The 18,620-nt window shown below is 38.1% G+C and overlaps 1 protein-coding gene across 5 annotated transcripts in view; it reads left to right on the plus strand.

Annotated features, from left to right (window-relative positions):
* CTNNA2 (catenin alpha 2) overlaps nucleotides 1-18,620 on the plus strand; it is a 1,168,663-nt gene that overhangs the window by 1,079,477 nt on the left and 70,566 nt on the right. For all 5 annotated transcript variants that reach the window (XM_033175260.1, XM_033175261.1, XM_033175262.1 and 2 more), the window contains one exon: nucleotides 14,279-14,430. In XM_033175260.1, the coding sequence (XP_033031151.1) occupies nucleotides 14,279-14,430 (152 nt within the window). The remainder of the gene's footprint in view (nucleotides 1-14,278; nucleotides 14,431-18,620) is intronic.

The raw sequence follows: 18,620 nt of genomic DNA on the forward strand, positions 1-18,620 counted from the left end.
GAGTTCTGGGGACTGTTTTGTCCAGTATGGGAGGCTTAGAAGCATCCCTGGACTCCATCTGCTAGATGTTTGTAGCATCTCTTTCTTCTACATGCCAAGTTGTAACTACCAAGATGTCTCTAGACATTGTCAGATATCCTTGAAGGAAGTGGGTTGTGGTGGGCAAGATAATGTGCATGACTGCCCTAAAGTAAAGAAATAACCCAAAATAGGGACAACAAGGACAAGTTCAAACAGGACAGATTGGAGCCTATATACTGTGGACATAGTGAAAAGGGAGTGGGGTTGGGAGTATATTACTAAGAAGAATCTATAAAAGCGCAGAATAATCAAACAGCCTTGACTGAACTGGATGTTGCTGCTGAAGGTGTTTACACACAGGCAAGCCCCTGTGTAGACAGGTGAATGGCTGCAGGGGTAGGTCACTGTAGGGAGACTCCCACTTTACCACCTGGCTGCCCTCACTGAGTGGCTGGAAAATTGAGAGGTACCCAAAGAGTGATAACACATCTGTGGTTTATTTTCCATGAATTTTCTTTCCTTAGTAAAGACAGTGCTTTGCTTAAGAATGCTTCTTGTCTTGTTATGAATGCTGAGTTAAATTTAAGAAAATTTTGTAGATTATTAGTATGCTAAGAATTATAGGGTAGCATTAGGTACAAATGTACCTGTTCATTTTCTTATAAAACGATCTAGGCTGATGAAAACACAATAAATTGGATCTACAACAGGCCCATTAAATACTTATGTGGCATATTTGATGGGCTCTTCAATAAAATCTGAATTATAACAAATTGCCAACAGCTTGGTAGTAAGTACACGCTTGACCAGACCCATCTTCATAGATCTCATTTACAAAGTCGGGTTGCTGCAGGAGGCTGAGGAGGGGTGAAAGCACATTCAGTGATATCATATTTAGATATGCATACAGTAGCTCATTCTTCACTGAATGGATTATACTGAAATGTCATTTTTGTAAATTTGATAGCTGATTCAAGTTTGTGGCCATGTGAGCATGACTAGGTTAAAAGATCTGTGAGATTCTGCCAGACATTTTTTTCTTCAGAGGAAACAATAAACTAAAAAAAAAATAGAAAAAAGAAAGCATATTTTAAAAAGTATTCTATGTTATGGAGCACTCTGTATGCAGATATTAAAATTCTATTATTTTGGAAAATACGTGGGCCAAGCGGATGGTATAAATTTTACTTCCATGCTCTATAACCTAAAGTTTTATACAGATGAGAAGGTTTTTCTTTTTATATCATTTCTATGTATTTTTGCTTAGAAAGTATAAAAGGACCAGCAAATAGAAAGCATCCAAACTAGAAATCTTATTTAGAAGAGTACATTTGGGCCAGGACAATGAAGTAGAATGAATCCAAGGATAGGATTCAGAATAACTCAATTACTTGACTGCTACCAACTAACTGTGTCCTTAAACAAATCAGTTAGTGCCTCTGGGACTTGGTTTTTTCCTGTATTGCCCAATGTTTTGTCATTCAAGAATGGGTTTGTATTAATTGTGTAATATATGCATCACTGTTTCTGGCTTCCTGGTGACTGCACTTGGCATAAGCAGTTATTGCCCATGAGTCCCCTGTATAAACCCTCTGCACCATCTGGACGGAGGCCTTCATTATTCTCCAGGCAAAACATATCCATGCTGCTCCCTCTGTCTTCCCTGCAATGTTCTTCATCTCCTCCTCCTCCTGCTTTACATCTGTTTATTGAGATTCTTCTTTAAGATATAGCTCTAGTCTCAGTTGGAGACACCAGAAAACTATTTAGTATGGTATGTCCTCTTCAGTGTAAATGACTGTGCTTATAACAGGATTGTCTGTTTTTAGAGGCAAGTGTTTCTATAGGTACCCACAGCCTAGAATGGTGTTTTCATGGAACACATTTAATACATATGTATTGATTAAATGAATACCAAAAATGAGAACATTATGCTTTTTTCTTTTTTTCTATAGAGAATATGTCTACCAGCAGCCTCAGGTTCATAGCTCAAGACCAATTTCTGCATATCAATGGGAAATCATCTGATTGGCTTTTTGGCATATGCTTCCTTCAGTTGGACTGATTTCTGTTGCTAGTAGAATAGAGCTTTATGATTGGACAGATCTGAGTGACCTGCCTGTGACTGGAATATGAGGGGCTGGAGTAGGAGACTGATGTCAGAAGAAGGTGGTGGAGCAGCCTATTGGGAAGACAAACTATTAGGTATTAGAGATAGGAAGGACTATCCACAGTCTAAGTTACTTCTGCATGATTGGTTTTAAGTCGAAAATGTAGGAAGAATGAGAAAGAAGCCCCATCCAGTAAAGAGCCCTTAAATAGATAATGTATAATTTGTCTTTTTTTATATGACTAAAACCTATATACTCAAAGTATTGTAGGAATCTGATAAGCTTTTGAATATCTATATAATTTTTCCTAAAAGCAAATGCAAGGTTTTGGGATCAGAGAACAAACGTTACTTTGCACAGTAAGCATGTCAGTTTCCCATGTTCCATTCCCGCTCTTGGAGCAATGTGATGAGGGCAGATGGATTCTGCACATACAGCGGAGGTCTGTGCTACAGGTGGAGAACCACACAATCATGAATCTAGGAGTTTATTTAGAAATTGGTGCTCGTCCTCAGGGTAGGAGAGAAACATTTCTCTCTCTCTCTCTTTTTTTTTAAGATGAAGTTTCGTTCTTGTTGCCCAGGCTGGACAAAGTCTTGGCTCACTGCAGCCTCTGCCTTCCAGGTTCAAGTGATTCTCCTGCCTCAGCTTCCCAAGTAGCTGGGATTACAGGCACTCACCACCACATCTGGCTAATTTATTTATTTATTTTTTTAAATAGAGACGGGGTTTCACCGTGTTGGCCAGGCTGATCTGGATCTCCTGACCTCAGATAATCTGACTGCCTCGGCCTCTCAAAGTGCTGGGATTACAGGCGTGAGCCACCGGGCCCATCCACGTTTTCTCTTTTATGTAAATGAATTCTGTCCAGGAGGTACCCAAGTTGTTAAAACCTTTTGGAATATAAATGTATGGTTCCTAGTTTTATCCCTCTTTGAAATGTAAACATATCTCTGGGGAAGATAAGCCTGTAAATCTCTTTCCAGGTTATTTCACTATCTTAGGACTGTTAACCTTTGAACCAGGTTGCCGGTAGTTTTGTTCAGAAAGGCTTGACCATACAGAAACATGAAAATATTTTCTGTACACTGCTGTGTTTGTAAATGATGTGTTCTCCCACAGTTCAGACATGTTCAGCTCTCTCAGCATAAGAGTCTGAAGAACCACCTCAGAAAATATGACCACAACCAGATAGCTTACAATATAGAAATGTAAATGATTCTTCATCAAAAGAAAAGTTGTTTGACCTCTCTCGTAAGATAATGCGAATTAAAAACTACTCTGAGAAACCATTACCCATCAGAATGGCAAAGATCCAAAAGTTCTATAATATACTCTATTGTCAAGGATGAGGAAAAGTTGTCTCATATTTTGCATGTGGATGTGCAAAATGGAGGAAATTTGACGTCTTCTATCAAAAGAACATATTTAACAGTTGGAAAGCAATCTCACTTTTAAAAATCTGTTCTTCAGAGGTACTGGCAAAAAATATAAAAACATATGCACAAGGTTATTTATTATAAGACTGTAAGCTAGAAACAACACAAATATCTAGCTTTAGGGCACTGGTTGAATAAATTATGGTCTAATCACACAATGGAGTATTATGCAGCTATAAAACAGAATGGGGAATTAACTATACAATCTGACTATATTTTTAGGTTAAAAATGAGGTGGAAAAATTATGTATAACATGTTCCATTTATTTTTTCAAAAGGTAAATTATATAACACAGGAAGAGAAAGTAAGATATAAAATTTTATTCTAACAATAAAATCCTTAACCTGAAGGTGGAGATGGGGTAGGGTAGACATTGGAAGATTCTCAATTGCATGTGTATAGGCTATAAATTTGGGGTGACATAGCAGAACAAACAGCACTTCTCTAGTGCCTGTTTGCCAAAGTACAACCAAAAAAAAAAAAAAAAAAAAAAAGACATGAATCTCCAGTTCTTCATGGATTCAGAATCCTGGGAACTGGAAAGTGCATGTGGTTCTTTATCACTTCAAGGACGTCAGAGACCAGCATCTGTGGTAATGGCAGTGGAGTAAATTAGGGGCCTGCATATTGTGTCTAGCAGAGTCAGTGCTGGTGTTCACTGGAATTGGTGGCCTGGATGCTTTAATTGTGCACAACTGAGGCTGTAGTAAGTTCCCGTCACCCAGATTCTCTGACGGAGGGGAAACTGCCATATCAGTGATGGGTGTTTGAATCAGAGGAAGAATATGCTAGCAGCCACTCATTTGGCAGTACATGTGGTACATCTTTGGAGTATTCCAGAAATAGTTTGGGTATTTAAAAAAAAAAAGGGAAGCTTTTCATGTAGCTGGACGGCCTGAAATAACAGGTGGACAAAAGAACCAAAGAAGTACTGTATTTTTATGTATATGGCCAGAGTAGCCCCCAAATGACCTCCTGGCCAAATTTTAATTTAATTTTTTTTTTTTTTTTCTAGAGACAGGTCTTGCTATGTTAGCCAGACTGGTCTCCAATTCCTAGCCTCATGGGATTCTGCCACCGCAGCCTCCCAAAGTGCTGGGATTACAGGCATGAGCCACCTCACCTGGCTCCTGGTTTGCCTTTCTATATTTTACCTTTCCTCTAATTCTACTTGATTTCTTTCTTGTCAGTGAAGTCCCCTTTCTAACCAGACAAGCCCACTCTTCTGTGTACCTATTACTCTTCTTATCTGTGTTACTCATTTGGTACCTACCATATACTGCCCAGTATTTCATACTCTTGTTACCCACTTTTCTGCTTATGTTTATATCTGTCCTAATGTTTGTATCTGTCCTCTGTCCATCTTAATACCTGAGGCGTGTGTGTATGTATTGACTTTTTGCATGTTTTTGTTAAATTTTAACCTGTTAAGATCTGAGTCTACCTCTCTGTTACCTGCAGCTGTAATTAAGAGTTGAAATTCAAAAATGTTATTAATATAAATGAGTAACATAATGACACAGTTGCCTTTATTCTGGGGGATTAAACCCTCCTTAAATTGCATACTTAATGATCAAGATAAGAATCTTTTAAATTATGTGCAATAAATTTTTAGCAAGTACTTTATTACATCTTAATGCAATCTAAGTACTTAAACATCACAGATGTCAAATTAGACTCTATTTATTAGGCTAGGTTTTGACACACTGTAAGCTAAGTAAGGCATCATGCTCATGCTCAATACTTGATTCTTTAAGTTTCAGAATTAAATGTGCCATCCTTTTAAGTTATAAACCATTTGTGATTATTTTTGAAATGCTTATTTTAAAATAGAAGAAAACTTTCCAAGCAAGTATTTTCTTTCCTCAGGAAAAGGAATTTGTGTCTAGACAAGAGCAGATGGATGCTCCCTGATTCTTTTAGGGTAGTTGTCGTGAATGGAATTTAGAGAGTTTTTTTTTTCCCCTCCTTCTAGGCAGTCCTTTTTCATCTTTTATCAAACAATTCAGCTCATGGGTTATGTATTGCCTTCTGGAACTTAAATTTGATTTATGTTTGAAATATACATTTATAATTTTCCCAACATGAATTTATGGAAATGGCAGCCTTTAGAAACTCCCACAGAGGTAACAGATGATTGACTCTGATGAAAGGAAAGTCCAAGAATGTATGCAGGAAGAATTGGGACTGGCCAAGATGATGATAGTTGTCTGGAGAGGTAGAAACCGCTGACAAATAGCAGCGAATAAGGAGCAGATTAAGCCAGGCTACTGTTGTCCTTGCTCCTGGATTCCAATTTTCGGCTTCTAACCTGATGTCTGAAGACAGAAGATAAGTTAGTCTATCATTGGTCTAGGCAGAGGAAGATTGAAATTTAGAGAAAGTGTGTAAGGTTTATTTCTACATTGCCTCTGCCGGATTTTTAAAAAGCATTTGAAGACACTTAAGATTTAAATTCAATCAAGTGATGTAAATTAAATAATTAAAGTGGTATAAATATGAGATAGAAGGGAAATAGTTTCAAGAGAATATTGGATGAAGCTGGGTGGCTGATTAGAAACTGTTTCAACTGGGCTAGGCAAGCTGAATTTGAATTGTTTTGTCTTTATATTTTGGAAGTTACTACTTTGTTGGTAAAGTCTTTCAAAGACTTTCTTTCCTCGTGGATCTGGGGAGGTCATGATGGAACACAGTGTTTAACACTGGCCTTCTTGGCAAGAAAGATAAAAAGGAAAATTCTAGGAGCAAGTTTATCAAATCTTGTCCTGAGGGCAGATTTCACAGGAAATTCCTATTAAAAATGCAACACTGTCACCAGGATGATACCAGGCTGCTGAGGGGAGAGAAGGGCGTAGAACTGGGGAAGCTCAGTTTTCAAAACAAAGTGTACCAACTTCCCAGTTTTCAGATCCAACACTAATTGGTGTGCTGTGTCCCACTATGCCCACCTTCCCCCCACCCATGGTGAATCATTTGGTTGTACCTCCAAGTTCTTTCCAAAAGAGACTAGGTGATTTTGCCTGTTAGAAACAGTGTGTGCATGGGTAAATGCAGAAAGTAATGGTGTGAAGACAGCCCTAAGAAGCATTTACTGTGGCTCTTTCATGTGGTAGGCAGCATGGTAATCATCTGACATGCATCCTACTTGTTTGTAAGTGCCTCCAAGGTGTAACGTATTTGTGTTATTTACCACTCGATTCCCAGTGCCTAGAGTACTGCTTAGATTGGCATATAAAATTTAGTCATAAACTTGTTGAATGTATTTCTGATCTTTACATAAGCCCTGAAGGGAAATGATCGTTATTTCTGTTTTATACTGAGTAAACCGAGGCTTAAATTGGTTTAATAATTTGTGTAAAATTAAATATCAAGATTCATTTACACATTTTCCTGGAACCAATAAATATACTTGAAACATAGAGCAAGCATCATTGCTACAATTAAACAGAAATTTTAATGTGTCCTGCTAGCTATTTTTTTTTTACCAATATTTTTACTTAGGGCATAGCTATTTTTACTGATAGTTTTACTTATGACATAGCATACTACATTAGTTATATATTTCTGTGTAACAAATTACCCCCAAATTTAACTTGCCATGTGGGCTTTTCTTTAGAACCTCTTACAACATGGCAACTGTCTTCCATCAGAGTAAGTAACCAAGATAGTAAGAAAGCAGAAGCCAGCATCATTTTTTCATATCAGAAGTGGCATCCCATCATTTTTTTGCCATATTCTCTTGGTTAGAAGTGAGTTGCTAGTTCCAGCTCACATTCAAGGTTGGGGAGATTACACAAAGGCATGAATACCAGGAGAAGAAGAATCACTGTTGGCCCTCTCAGAGGTACCTATCACACACACATATTTGCAAATACATGAGGATAGGAGAAACCATAAGGGTAATGAATGGCATAACTAGATACAACAGTCCTAAGGTGTGTGGACAAATCCCACAACATGGAGTTAATAGGGACATACTCAAATGCTGGTATCATAGCCTTATTACCTTGTGCAGTGGCATTTAGAGCACAAAAGATCCACTGAGGCAAAATGAAGCCATGCAGTATGTGGACAGGAGGGGGACAGAGGAATCACAGAGCTAGATCCTGGAGAAGGAACTGCCTAGATTCGCTCAAGGCAATTGGACAAGTGGGTTGGAGTCCAAGAGAACAGGTAAGAGTCGGGGAATGGTACATAGAAAGACAAAGCTGGTACATAAAGGTCAGTGTGCATGCCGAAAGGAATAAAAAACGAATGGCATCATTAGGAACAATTCAATTTGACTTAGGTTTAGAGATTCAAACATTAATTGCAGAAGAAGCTCTTTAACCTGTGGTGTCAGAAGTCATAACCAAGATTCGAGTGCATGTGTGTAGGAAGTGAAAGCTCTGAACAGTGTAGGAACTCTTAGCCAAGTGCTTTAACAAGATTCCAAGCACCCTCGTACCTCCTAGGGAAGGCACACACCTACACCTGGTGGAGTGCATGGGTCTATAAATACATATAGAAATGAAATAGTCATTATTTGTGAAGTAGACGTATAGATCCATTTGCCTAGTAGGTAATGCTCCTACCCAAACATCTCTAAAAAGATTCTGAGCTGAGGATTTTTAAAGTCCCCCGTGTGGGGGTGAATTGGGGGGAATACTTAAAGACCTTTTATGAATTTAATTTATGATCATGACATTCTTTACTAAAATCACTAATATAAAATGTTGGCCAGCTTCTATGATTTGTCCTCTGTTCTTAAGTGGAACTAAAGGGAGAAATGTGTCATGGCTTCAGTTTGGGGTAGTTTCTTCTACTACACTGTGAATTGGAACTTCAGACTCAGTGTCCTTACAACTGATTGTTTCATGGATGTGTAGAATCATCAAGGCACAGCCCGTGCCTTATAAATGCCCGTCAGAGTTCCCTTTGGTCAACTTTAGGGCCCTGGTAATTTGTGTCACACTCTCTTTTACCCTTTTTTTCCCCTCTGTTCTGACATCTAATTGGGGGGTCGCCTGAATAATCCCTTAGCGGTGTCTGATAGGAACTATTTTTGGGAAAGCATACTTTACCTGTAGAAATAACATCAAACAACACTTACCTGGTATTGAGGCCACTGGAAAGGCCCCACAGTGTTTCTCCAAATTAGTACTTTCTGGCTCCAATTACTCTGATCTTTCCCTAATCTTTACCAAATTCCAACTGTTACAGCAGAGGCTCAGTGGCTATCTGTGATGGGGGGAGGATATTGTACTAATTCCTGCACTGGAATTAGCTGCAATTCCTTCCCTGTCCTGATATTTTATTTTCTTTTTAGATTCCTTTCAATGCTCCTATTTTATTATTTTAACAGTTACCAAACTGGTTATCTCTCTCAAACAGGGACTTTGTCTATTTTCTTTTCTCTATTCTCCATAATAGAATTTGGCAAGGAACACTCAGAGTATGTCAGCTGACTGCACCACCGCAGTTGGGTGACCCCGTGCATGCAGATGTGCTTGAGTGGACTTGGTGAACTAGTGGAGAACAGAATTATGAATCTTTCTTCTGGCTCGATGGTGATGCTCCTTCTGAAGAAGCAGAGTCCTGAAAGAATTCTGAGCTCAGGTTTCTGAAAGATCCCTAGAGACCAAACCCAGAATGCCCACTAATCACTTGTTAAATGACTCGTGATACTCTTTAATAAAATTACTGAACCAATGCTAAATGATGGGCAGAAAAAGAGAGACTTGGTATGTGAAATGTGATGCTACTCATTTTGTCCCTGAAATACTGGATGACAAAAGGAGTTCTCATCTTAATTTTCTCCATTTATTCCTGTCCCCTTCTTTTATTTGTCATCCTTCTCTACCCAACTGGATAGATTGTCTGTACTAGAAGCAGGATGAGAGTTTAAATGTGAAGAATGAAGCAGAGATGGTCTCTGCCTGAAGGCGACTCATATGTGAAACAGTTGACATACAGAAATACCAATGAACTAGCCTAATACAGTATATGAAGTACTGTAATAGTGTATGTGAGAGACATTAGGATGCTATAAAATTATAGAGAATTGTAGAGAACTGTCTACTTTGGGTTCTGAGGATTAAAGAAAGCCTCACAATGGCAATTAGTTCTACACTGGAGATTGAAGATTGAGCAGGAGTTCACCTGGGCCAAAGACAAGTATGTACATTTCAGTATGAGAGAATAAATCATTCATGGATATGTTGCTATGGGTCCATTTCATATTTGGAGACATTGAAGTAATTCTGTCTAATTGGAACATTTGAGAATATGTGGTAATAAGGGGTGAGACAGAAAGACACAGGAACCATATAGGTAGATAATAGATGCTTATTTATGTTTGTTTCTTGATAAAGAGGTTTTATAGTTCTCTCTGTATTATAGGGAATCATTGGAATGCTTAAAGCAGGGGCAAGCACCTTTTATATACCTAAAGGTAGCGAGGTTACCTGGCTGTTCATCTCCACTACCTTTGGTTGACCTTGGATTTTGCCCTTTGGGTTGTCAGCAGTCCTATTTAAATATTTAACACAACTTCTCATTCATTTAACTGACTCACCCTGTGCTCTGAAACTTCACCCCTGACATCTCTCAGGAGAATTTATTCCAGAACTTTCTCACCTCTGGTTTAGGACCTCCAACACTAGAATGATGCAACCTTGATTTTTATATGCATACTTAACTCTGATTTCATTACTCCTAGAATGTCATCGTTTTGTGGCCTAGTGTGTGCACTGCCTACAGAAATATAGCCAGAATTTAAAAGTTTATCTCTGACTTTGATCACCCTTTCAGGGCACAAGCTATTAAGAACAAATCAGCATTTCTGATAAATAACTGTAAAGTGGTACCTACAGTTTTTGGATGTAATTCAGAAAGCAGAAAGAAGTTTCAATTTATATTCTTATATCAAAAACTCTGTTAATACATAATGTGTGAATCACAAAGGCAATGCTGTGTTTTGTCCTAATTAGTAAGAGGCAGAAGCAGCATCATATTTGAGGAAGTTTGAAACTTTTTCTGTCTCACTATTACTTTTGGGGTATTTAGGTTTTTGTTGTTGTTGTTCTTGTTTTTGTTTTTGTTTTTAAGAGACAGAGTCTCGCTCTCTTGCTCCTGCCTCAGCCTCCTGAGTAGCTGGGACTACAGGTGCCCACCACCACACCCAGTTAATTTTCTGTATTTTTAATAGAGATGGGGTTTCACTGTGTTACCCAGGATGGTCTCGATCTCCTGACCTTGTGATTCACCCGCCTCGGCCTCCCAAAGTGCTGAGATTACAGGTGTGAGCCACTGCACCCGGTCTAGTTTTTTACACATTAACAAAGTATTAGAATAATTAATAGTCAAACTAACATCTTAGGTTCTGTCAAGATAGGTCATTGTTCTATAAACTTTTGTTTTTATGTCTCATCATTCTTTCTTTTTTGACACGGAGTCTCACTCTGTCACCCAGGTTGGAGTACAGTGGTGCGATCTCGGTTCACTACAACTTCTGCCTCCCAGGTTCAAGAGATTCTCATGCCTCAGCCTCTCGAGTAGCTGGAATTACAGGCGCCCACCACCACGCCTGGTTAATTTTTATATTTTTAGTAGAGGTGGGTTTTCACCATGATGCCCAGGTTATTCTTGAACGCCTAACCTCAGGCGATCCACCCACCTCGGCCTCCCAAAGTGCTGGGATTATAGATGTGAGCCACCGTACCCAGCCTCATCACTCTTAAAGGCAGAATGGGATAAGACCCAATGAGCAAAGAGCAGCAATGTGGAGAGCAGGGGTATTGGTGTTTAAAGAACAGTAGCAGTTGACTAATCCCTAAATAAATATTGAATGTGCTTAGGATTGGTCTCAGAGAAAGAGTTTCTTAAGGGTCAGACCCAGAAAAACACTGACTTATGTTAAGAAAAAAAAAGATGTCAGTTACAGTAAGTGTAATCAATTGAATGATTTCAAGTTTTATGTTTTACTGGCCAAGGAATATAATAAGATGGTTTAAATATTAAGGCTCAATTGCATTCTGAGCCCCCATTATTATTATTTTTTTTTTTTGAGACGGAGTCTCGCTCTGTCGCCCAGGCTGGAGTACAGTGGCACGATCTCGGCTCACTGCAAGCTCCGCCTCCCAGGTTCACGCCATTCTCCTGCCTCAGCCTCCCGAGTAGCTGGGACTACAGGTGCCTGCCACCTCGCCCGGCTAGTTTTTTTGTATTTTTTTTTTTAGTAGAGACGGGGTTTCACCGTGTTAGCCAGGATGATCTCAATCTCCTGACCTCGTGATCCACCCACCTCGGCCTCCCAAAGTGCTGGGATTGCAGGCGTGAGCCACCGCGCCCGGCGCAATGAGCATCTTAAAGTGGTTCCTGAGTTGGAGGATTCAGAATAGGGCTGGGGTAGAGCCTGTCCACAGAGCTCCCTTAAAGCAGTTATTTTCATTCTCAGGTTTTGTATAATTTTCTTCTTAACCCTTTGAATATATAACCTAGGAGGAAACAACTGTAACCATAGAGACACAAAAACATTTTTGTGTCTCCAATGTATAATTACTTACCCGTCCTAATCAGCATCTCTTTAGAAGTTAATATTTGGCCAAGCCCCTAGAGAATGCCCCAAATCACAGGGAGTGGATTTTACTAGATTTAGTCAAAGCACTTGCCGAAACGATGTGTAACCATTGTGCTCCCATCTGTAGTAGAAAAGTACCATTTTGTCTGCGTGCTCAATATAATTAATATTATTATGCTTTAATTTGTTTACCTATGCCAATAAGTATGAAATTACATGTCATTGTTTGCATTATAATTTCTCCGATTATGAGTGAAGTCTTACTGTGTATTTATCAGCAATATGGATTGCTTTTCTGTGAATTGAGTGTGCTAATTCTCTGTCAGTTTTTAATATTTTTCCTTATTGATTTGTGGAAATAGTCTATTTATTTTATATACATGCAGGAACACTAATTCTTTATCAGTTACACGCATAGGGATAAACAGTTTTATGCCTCTGAAAGCTACTTTGTGGTATTACATAGAACTATAACATCACTGATGGTCATACTTATGGCAACGTAGACATCATGGAGTGGCATTAATATAACTCAGTTTAAGAAAGAGGGAACTTGTAATTTAAGAAGATACTTATTCCCAAATTTTAATATATGCCAAAATAATTTCATGCTCACTATTCAGTCATTTAAAAAAGTTTATTCCCAACACAAATGAATAACTCAAATAGTCTGAGTTTAATGCAGTGGTTTTTAGAAATGTAGTTTTATTTGATTCATATTTGTGGCAGTACATCTTACTATTTCCCAAATTCTTTTATCTAAATACAGTTTAAAAGTCCAAATGAAAAATTCAAGTAATATAGAGAACCAATTATAGTAATTCATCCAGAGAAGGAGATTTCCCCATGCATGCTGTGGTTTCGATAATTTCTACTAAAGTGTGGGCACACAGTTTTCCTCTAACCCTGCTGTCTCCCCCTTCTTTTTTCAGTCTGACTTTTCCTGGTAGAAATACATTTTTCCAGGAATGTTTTATCTTGAATACTCTGACCCTAGAGAGTAAAGTAATGTAGCAGAATTTCTCACAGGGATTAAAATGGATATTAAAGTATCCACAGAGGATGAAAGTGAGTTATAAAGAGGAATCAGGCATGAAAATTCAGAAAGGGAAATAGATGAATGATGTTTCTATTTTATCGTCCTTGTAAATAAAACGAATATGCGTATGGCTTTCATTTACTATATGAATTGATTGTTACAGGATAACAGCTGAGAAAATTGAATTATAATTTTTGAGAATCAGTGCATCAGCAGCATCTTTTAAGAAGTTAGTGGAGGTTTTCCAGACACTCCGCTGAGTTTGCTTTCCACAAATCTCTAGGGTGTGTGCAGGATCCCTGTGAAAAGAATGAAGTGTCAGCATTTTAGGAATTTATATACGTATCCTCTTTCACATCCAGGTGGTCCTGGTAAGATGGAACACTTTATCTTTGAGTCCATTGATCTTCTCCTTCCATAGGCCTTTCTGCTGGAATATCCCATGTTTCCCTCCTTTCTATTACACAGTCCTTCCCCAGCTTCCCTTGCTCCGCCCTCCCCTCCCCCATGTCTCAAGTCCTGTATTTCCGACAAGTGGGATGGGTTGTATCATTTCATCCACACTTGACTGTGAAGCCACGTGGGTTAGGGTCTGCTACTCACCAGCTATGACTCTAACATCCGATGATACTAAAATATTTATTGATACTTCCAAAGGGCCAGATTCCACCCAAAACTTTTTTGCATTATCCCACTGAATCATGAAGTAGGATTTTTTATATTTTATAGACAAAGAAACAGGTTAAAACTTGGCCAAGGATTTACAGTAACCAGTAACCAGCAGTAACCAGCAGAAATACCACTCAGTTTGGGGTTAGGGTAACATGAAAACTATATTCACACACTACTGTGGGCAGGTTTCAAAAACTTTCTCTTTTGCAAACCGTCACCATGCATAGAATAACAATTGGGAAAGTTTTCTTTCCCTGCTGCCGAGGTAACTGTCATAAAGACTACAAAATTGGGCTCACTTCAAACTGGACAGATGAGTGTCTTGCTCCACTTAACTGTTAGAATACCCGGGCACCTGCCACTTTGTCCAAAAGCTGGAATGAGAGGTAGTGAGAGAAAAGTTGCCTAATCCTCTGCTTTTTATTTCTAACCCAGTGATGCCACGCTTTGCTGAACAAGTAGAGGTTGCCATTGAAGCCCTGAGTGCCAACGTTCCTCAACCATTTGAGGAGAATGAGTTCATCGATGCCTCTCGCCTGGTGTATGATGGTGTTCGGGACATCAGAAAGGCTGTGCTGATGATCAGGGTATGTGAGGCCTCTGTAGCTCAGAGCTGGTCAGAACTCCTAGTAGGAAACTAAAGAGTTAACTCTCTTATTGATTATTTATTTTGTAATTACTGAGTTTAACTTGGTAAGCTGTTTGGCTCCTTATTTAGTCAGACAAGGTGAGCTTAATACTTATGAAGGGATAAGTAATATCAATGAGTTCAGGTGAGCACTGAATATTCTGAAGGGCAACTCCCTGCCTATTTCTTGCATGCATTATTTCCTCAGTTTCTTACAATCTTGACGGATACCCCTGCTATTTTCCATTTGTACCTCTTACTAACACTGTTCCCATCAGGATCCAAAGATCATGGGCTAGAAAGAAATGAAGATTATACAGCATAGTAGTGTTTATAATAATAACACATAATAATAATGGTTATTATCATTATGCAACTATGAAGTGATACATAATTACATTCTCTTTGCATAAAAATAATTTAGTATAAATAAGGCTGGATAGCCTAACATCAAACCTCTTATTTCCAACTCCACTATCTTCTCATCTTCAGACTTCTGTTGTCAGGTAGGTGTGTCTTCCAAAATGTTGTCTAAACAATTAATACATATACACGGGCCTAGAAAATACATATTATAGTTGATTTAAAATCTCATATAGTTTCATTTGTAACTTTCTTTGTTCACCCACAAGGCAAATTCACATATGTCTGTTAAGACATCTAGCTAAACTCATTTTATTTAACTGCTTTATAATCCATTATAAGATGAAGTTTTTTCTCCTTATCTAACAAACAGTTTAGCTTAGTAATGTTCACACGTATTTATTAGCCACATAATAATCTTTATTTCTTCACATATACTGCATATGCAAAAGCACATTTATGGCTATTACAATTGAAGCAGAGGTGGGGCTTCTGCAGTGCTAATCCCAAAAGCATGCTGTCCAGTAGAATGGTATCCACACTTGTGACTTAAAATATTCTAGTAAACACACTAAAAAAGAAAAAAGAAAAAGGTGAAATTAGTTATGATTTTAAAAATACATTTTATTTAACCAAATGTATCCAAAATATTATTTTATGGCACACTATGGTGTTTTGTTTGGCACAGAGCCTAAATCTCTCTCTCTTTCTGTGTGTGTGTGTATGTGTGTGTGTGTGTGTGTGTGCGCGCGCACTAGAGAGAAGGGAGAGAGAGAGATACCTAGAAAGATGGGAGGATGACAGAGAAAAGGGATAAAAGAATTGAAAGAGAGGACAAGGGAAGGATAGTCAGCCTTTTAGGCCCATAACAAATTAGATCATTTTTTCCCATTATGTACTAACTTGTGAAATAAGGTAATAGGGCATGAGAGTTATATTTTCAAAGCATTTTTGGTACTAAATCCCACTGTAATCCTCAAGCTATATTTGCTCTTTTGCCATTTTTCTGCTTTGTTAGCCTTCATATGTTTGTGACAACCATTCATCTGGGAGGCTGAGGAAGTTTATAGCCATCATTCACTTGCTCATTCATGAGCTGTAACACACACACATACACACACAATTTTAGATAAAATGTCATATCTTTGTCACATAAAGTGTCATTTCTCTATCTCGATATTTTAAGTGATTTGATTAGATGGATTTCATACCACTTAAAATTTAGGAGAGAAGTGTACAGTATGTACAAATTGTTATTTTTAAAATCCTTCTCCATTCAGCAACTAAATGGCTTCATTTTGCACTTAAATAATTTCTTGGTTTTCTGTCTGAATGTAATGGTTGAGTCTACTTTAAAAAAATCCCTTGTACTAAGGAATATAGACAATAAGACAGGTAGAACTGTTTCTTTCCCAGAAAATTTGACCATACCTCCTTCCCTCCCAAAGGCTGCAAAGAAAGATTTTTTTCCCCCAAAACTAATACAGAAAGGACCCTGAAGGGTCAAGTTCTTTATCATCTTGTCTCTTGGCAGTCAATACATATTTAATGGTGATGTTGGTATCCGAGTGCTTCAGGCCAGCTCCAGGCAACCCTCTGAAGTAGACAAAGCTTGTTCTTACTGTATTCCAGCCTCAGCTTTCAGAATCTCCCCTTTCTCTTTGAGCAATCTACTGTACCCGTCCTCCATAAAACTCTTTTTTTTTTTTTTTTCCTTCTTCCCGAGGCTTGTCCATTGGGATCTGTCAGGTACATAATAATTTTCTGATTATCCCCACAAAGTGGCTTACAAATATATATGCAAATCTGGCAGACCAACATATAGCCATTTCTCATTTCTTACAGTAGTGTTCTGCAAATTCACTGTGAACACCAAATTTGTGAATCTTGAATCATTGCTCCTAGGAGAAATGCAGGGTTAGGTGACTGTGAGCTTCTGGCCACATTTTTATCAACTGGTCAATACTTAACCTTGTTTTATGTGAGTTTGTGTTCAAAGACACCTTCTTTAATATGTATTGTTCTTTGGGAGACCAAGGCGGGTAGATCACCTGCGCCCGGCCAACATGGTGAAACCCCATCTCTACTAAAAAAAAAAAAAACAAAAAAAAAACAAAAATCAGCTGGGCATGGTGGTGCACATCTGTAATCCTAGCTACTTGGGAGGCTGAGAGAAGAGAATTGCTTGAACGTCGGAGGCAGAGGTTATGGTGAGCTGGGATCACACCACTGCTCTCCAGTCTGGGTGACAGAGTGAGGCTCCGTCTCAAAAACAAAACAAAACAATATACTGTTAATTCATTAACACAGAACTCATGGCTAACTGTGCTAACTGATGACTGAACGAAGCTTATCTAACACACATGTGTTTTTATGTAGGGTACATCACACCTTCTTGCACTTGGGAACACTAGATGACACTTCAGCACTATACTTGGAGGCCATTTTAAATAGAGAAATCACCAACAAAAAGCACAAGACAAGTGGCACTAAATAGACCAGAAAAAGAGCACTTGTTTCCAGTATGAGACCTTAAATAAAGAGGCAGAGCACTGTGGTGCTTGACCTTAGCTGGGAACATGCACATCCTGTGACTCAGATTTTTTACACTCTTGATGTCTGGGAATAACAATAAAGATAGTTATTGATTTGGGGGATTACAAATGAATTTTAAGGAGTAGACAAATAAGTAAGGAATCCATAAATAATGAGGACCAAGTATATATTCAAGACAAAAAGTTAAACTTTTAGCATTGTAAATTAAGATGGGTAGGGTAGAAGGTGGTAATATCTTGGTGTCAGGAGATTTGTATTCAATGAAACAGTAGTTGCTTCTTGTAAGAATGACTCTGAAAGATCTATGATGATATCTATAGATGAATCTTTTGCATTTGCAACTCATTAATTTGGTTGTGTATGATACTTTCAAAAGCAGGTAAAAGAAATTATAGGGCCTGGAACAGGGTTCAGATAAAGGTCTGTAGTTTAACTTCACATCTCCCAAACTGTGTATCAAGGTGCCCTGGAGCATTGCCAGATATTTTAAAATTTCAAAGGTAACACATAGACATCTCTTGAATTCTGTATGAAATATTAGTTACAAATCACAGTTTAAACATTACGTTGGTACATATCTTTTGATTCATATGTGCTGCTGGGTTTGTAGCAATCACTGGTAAAAAGGAATCTCTAAAATTGATGAGTGTCCATTTAGATTCCAACATTTGAGAAGAAGTACAGTATATAATAGGTACCAATAATAACTTGTTATTATAGATTATAAAAATGGATTAAATTGATTGGGCCAAACTCTGCCTAATGGACATAATTGTTATAGTTATTTGTTTGTTCTTGTTTTTTTAGCCTAAGGGCACCATGAAAAAAATTACGTGAGGGTGCTTTAAAGCAGTGAAGTTTGGAATTCAGCTCAACTATTTTGGGATCATCAGCATGCTAATTACCTGTCTGCACTTCATTTGTACACAAGTGGTGACAAATGTTACCACAGTTATGAAGGAGTAGCATAGATCTAGCACTTAGCATGCTCCCAGGAAATACTTCTTTTCTTCATTCTGATAGGATGAAGTTTGTCTTTATATAGTCAATTAATGAACTAGAATTTGTTAAATAAGTCAACAGTATTATCAAAATTATAGGAGCTGGAGTCAATGTTTGTCACAGCTAAAAAAGAGTTGAAAAGACTTTATAAACTACTTATGCAACAAAATTTACTTATTATAGATTGTCACTATCCTGTTAATCAACATGGCCTCTTAAGGTGTCTAG

This window comes from Trachypithecus francoisi, unplaced genomic scaffold (assembly GCF_009764315.1).
Source record: "Trachypithecus francoisi isolate TF-2019V2 unplaced genomic scaffold, Tfra_2.0 Lachesis_group17, whole genome shotgun sequence".
Taxonomy (NCBI): domain Eukaryota; kingdom Metazoa; phylum Chordata; class Mammalia; order Primates; family Cercopithecidae; genus Trachypithecus; species Trachypithecus francoisi.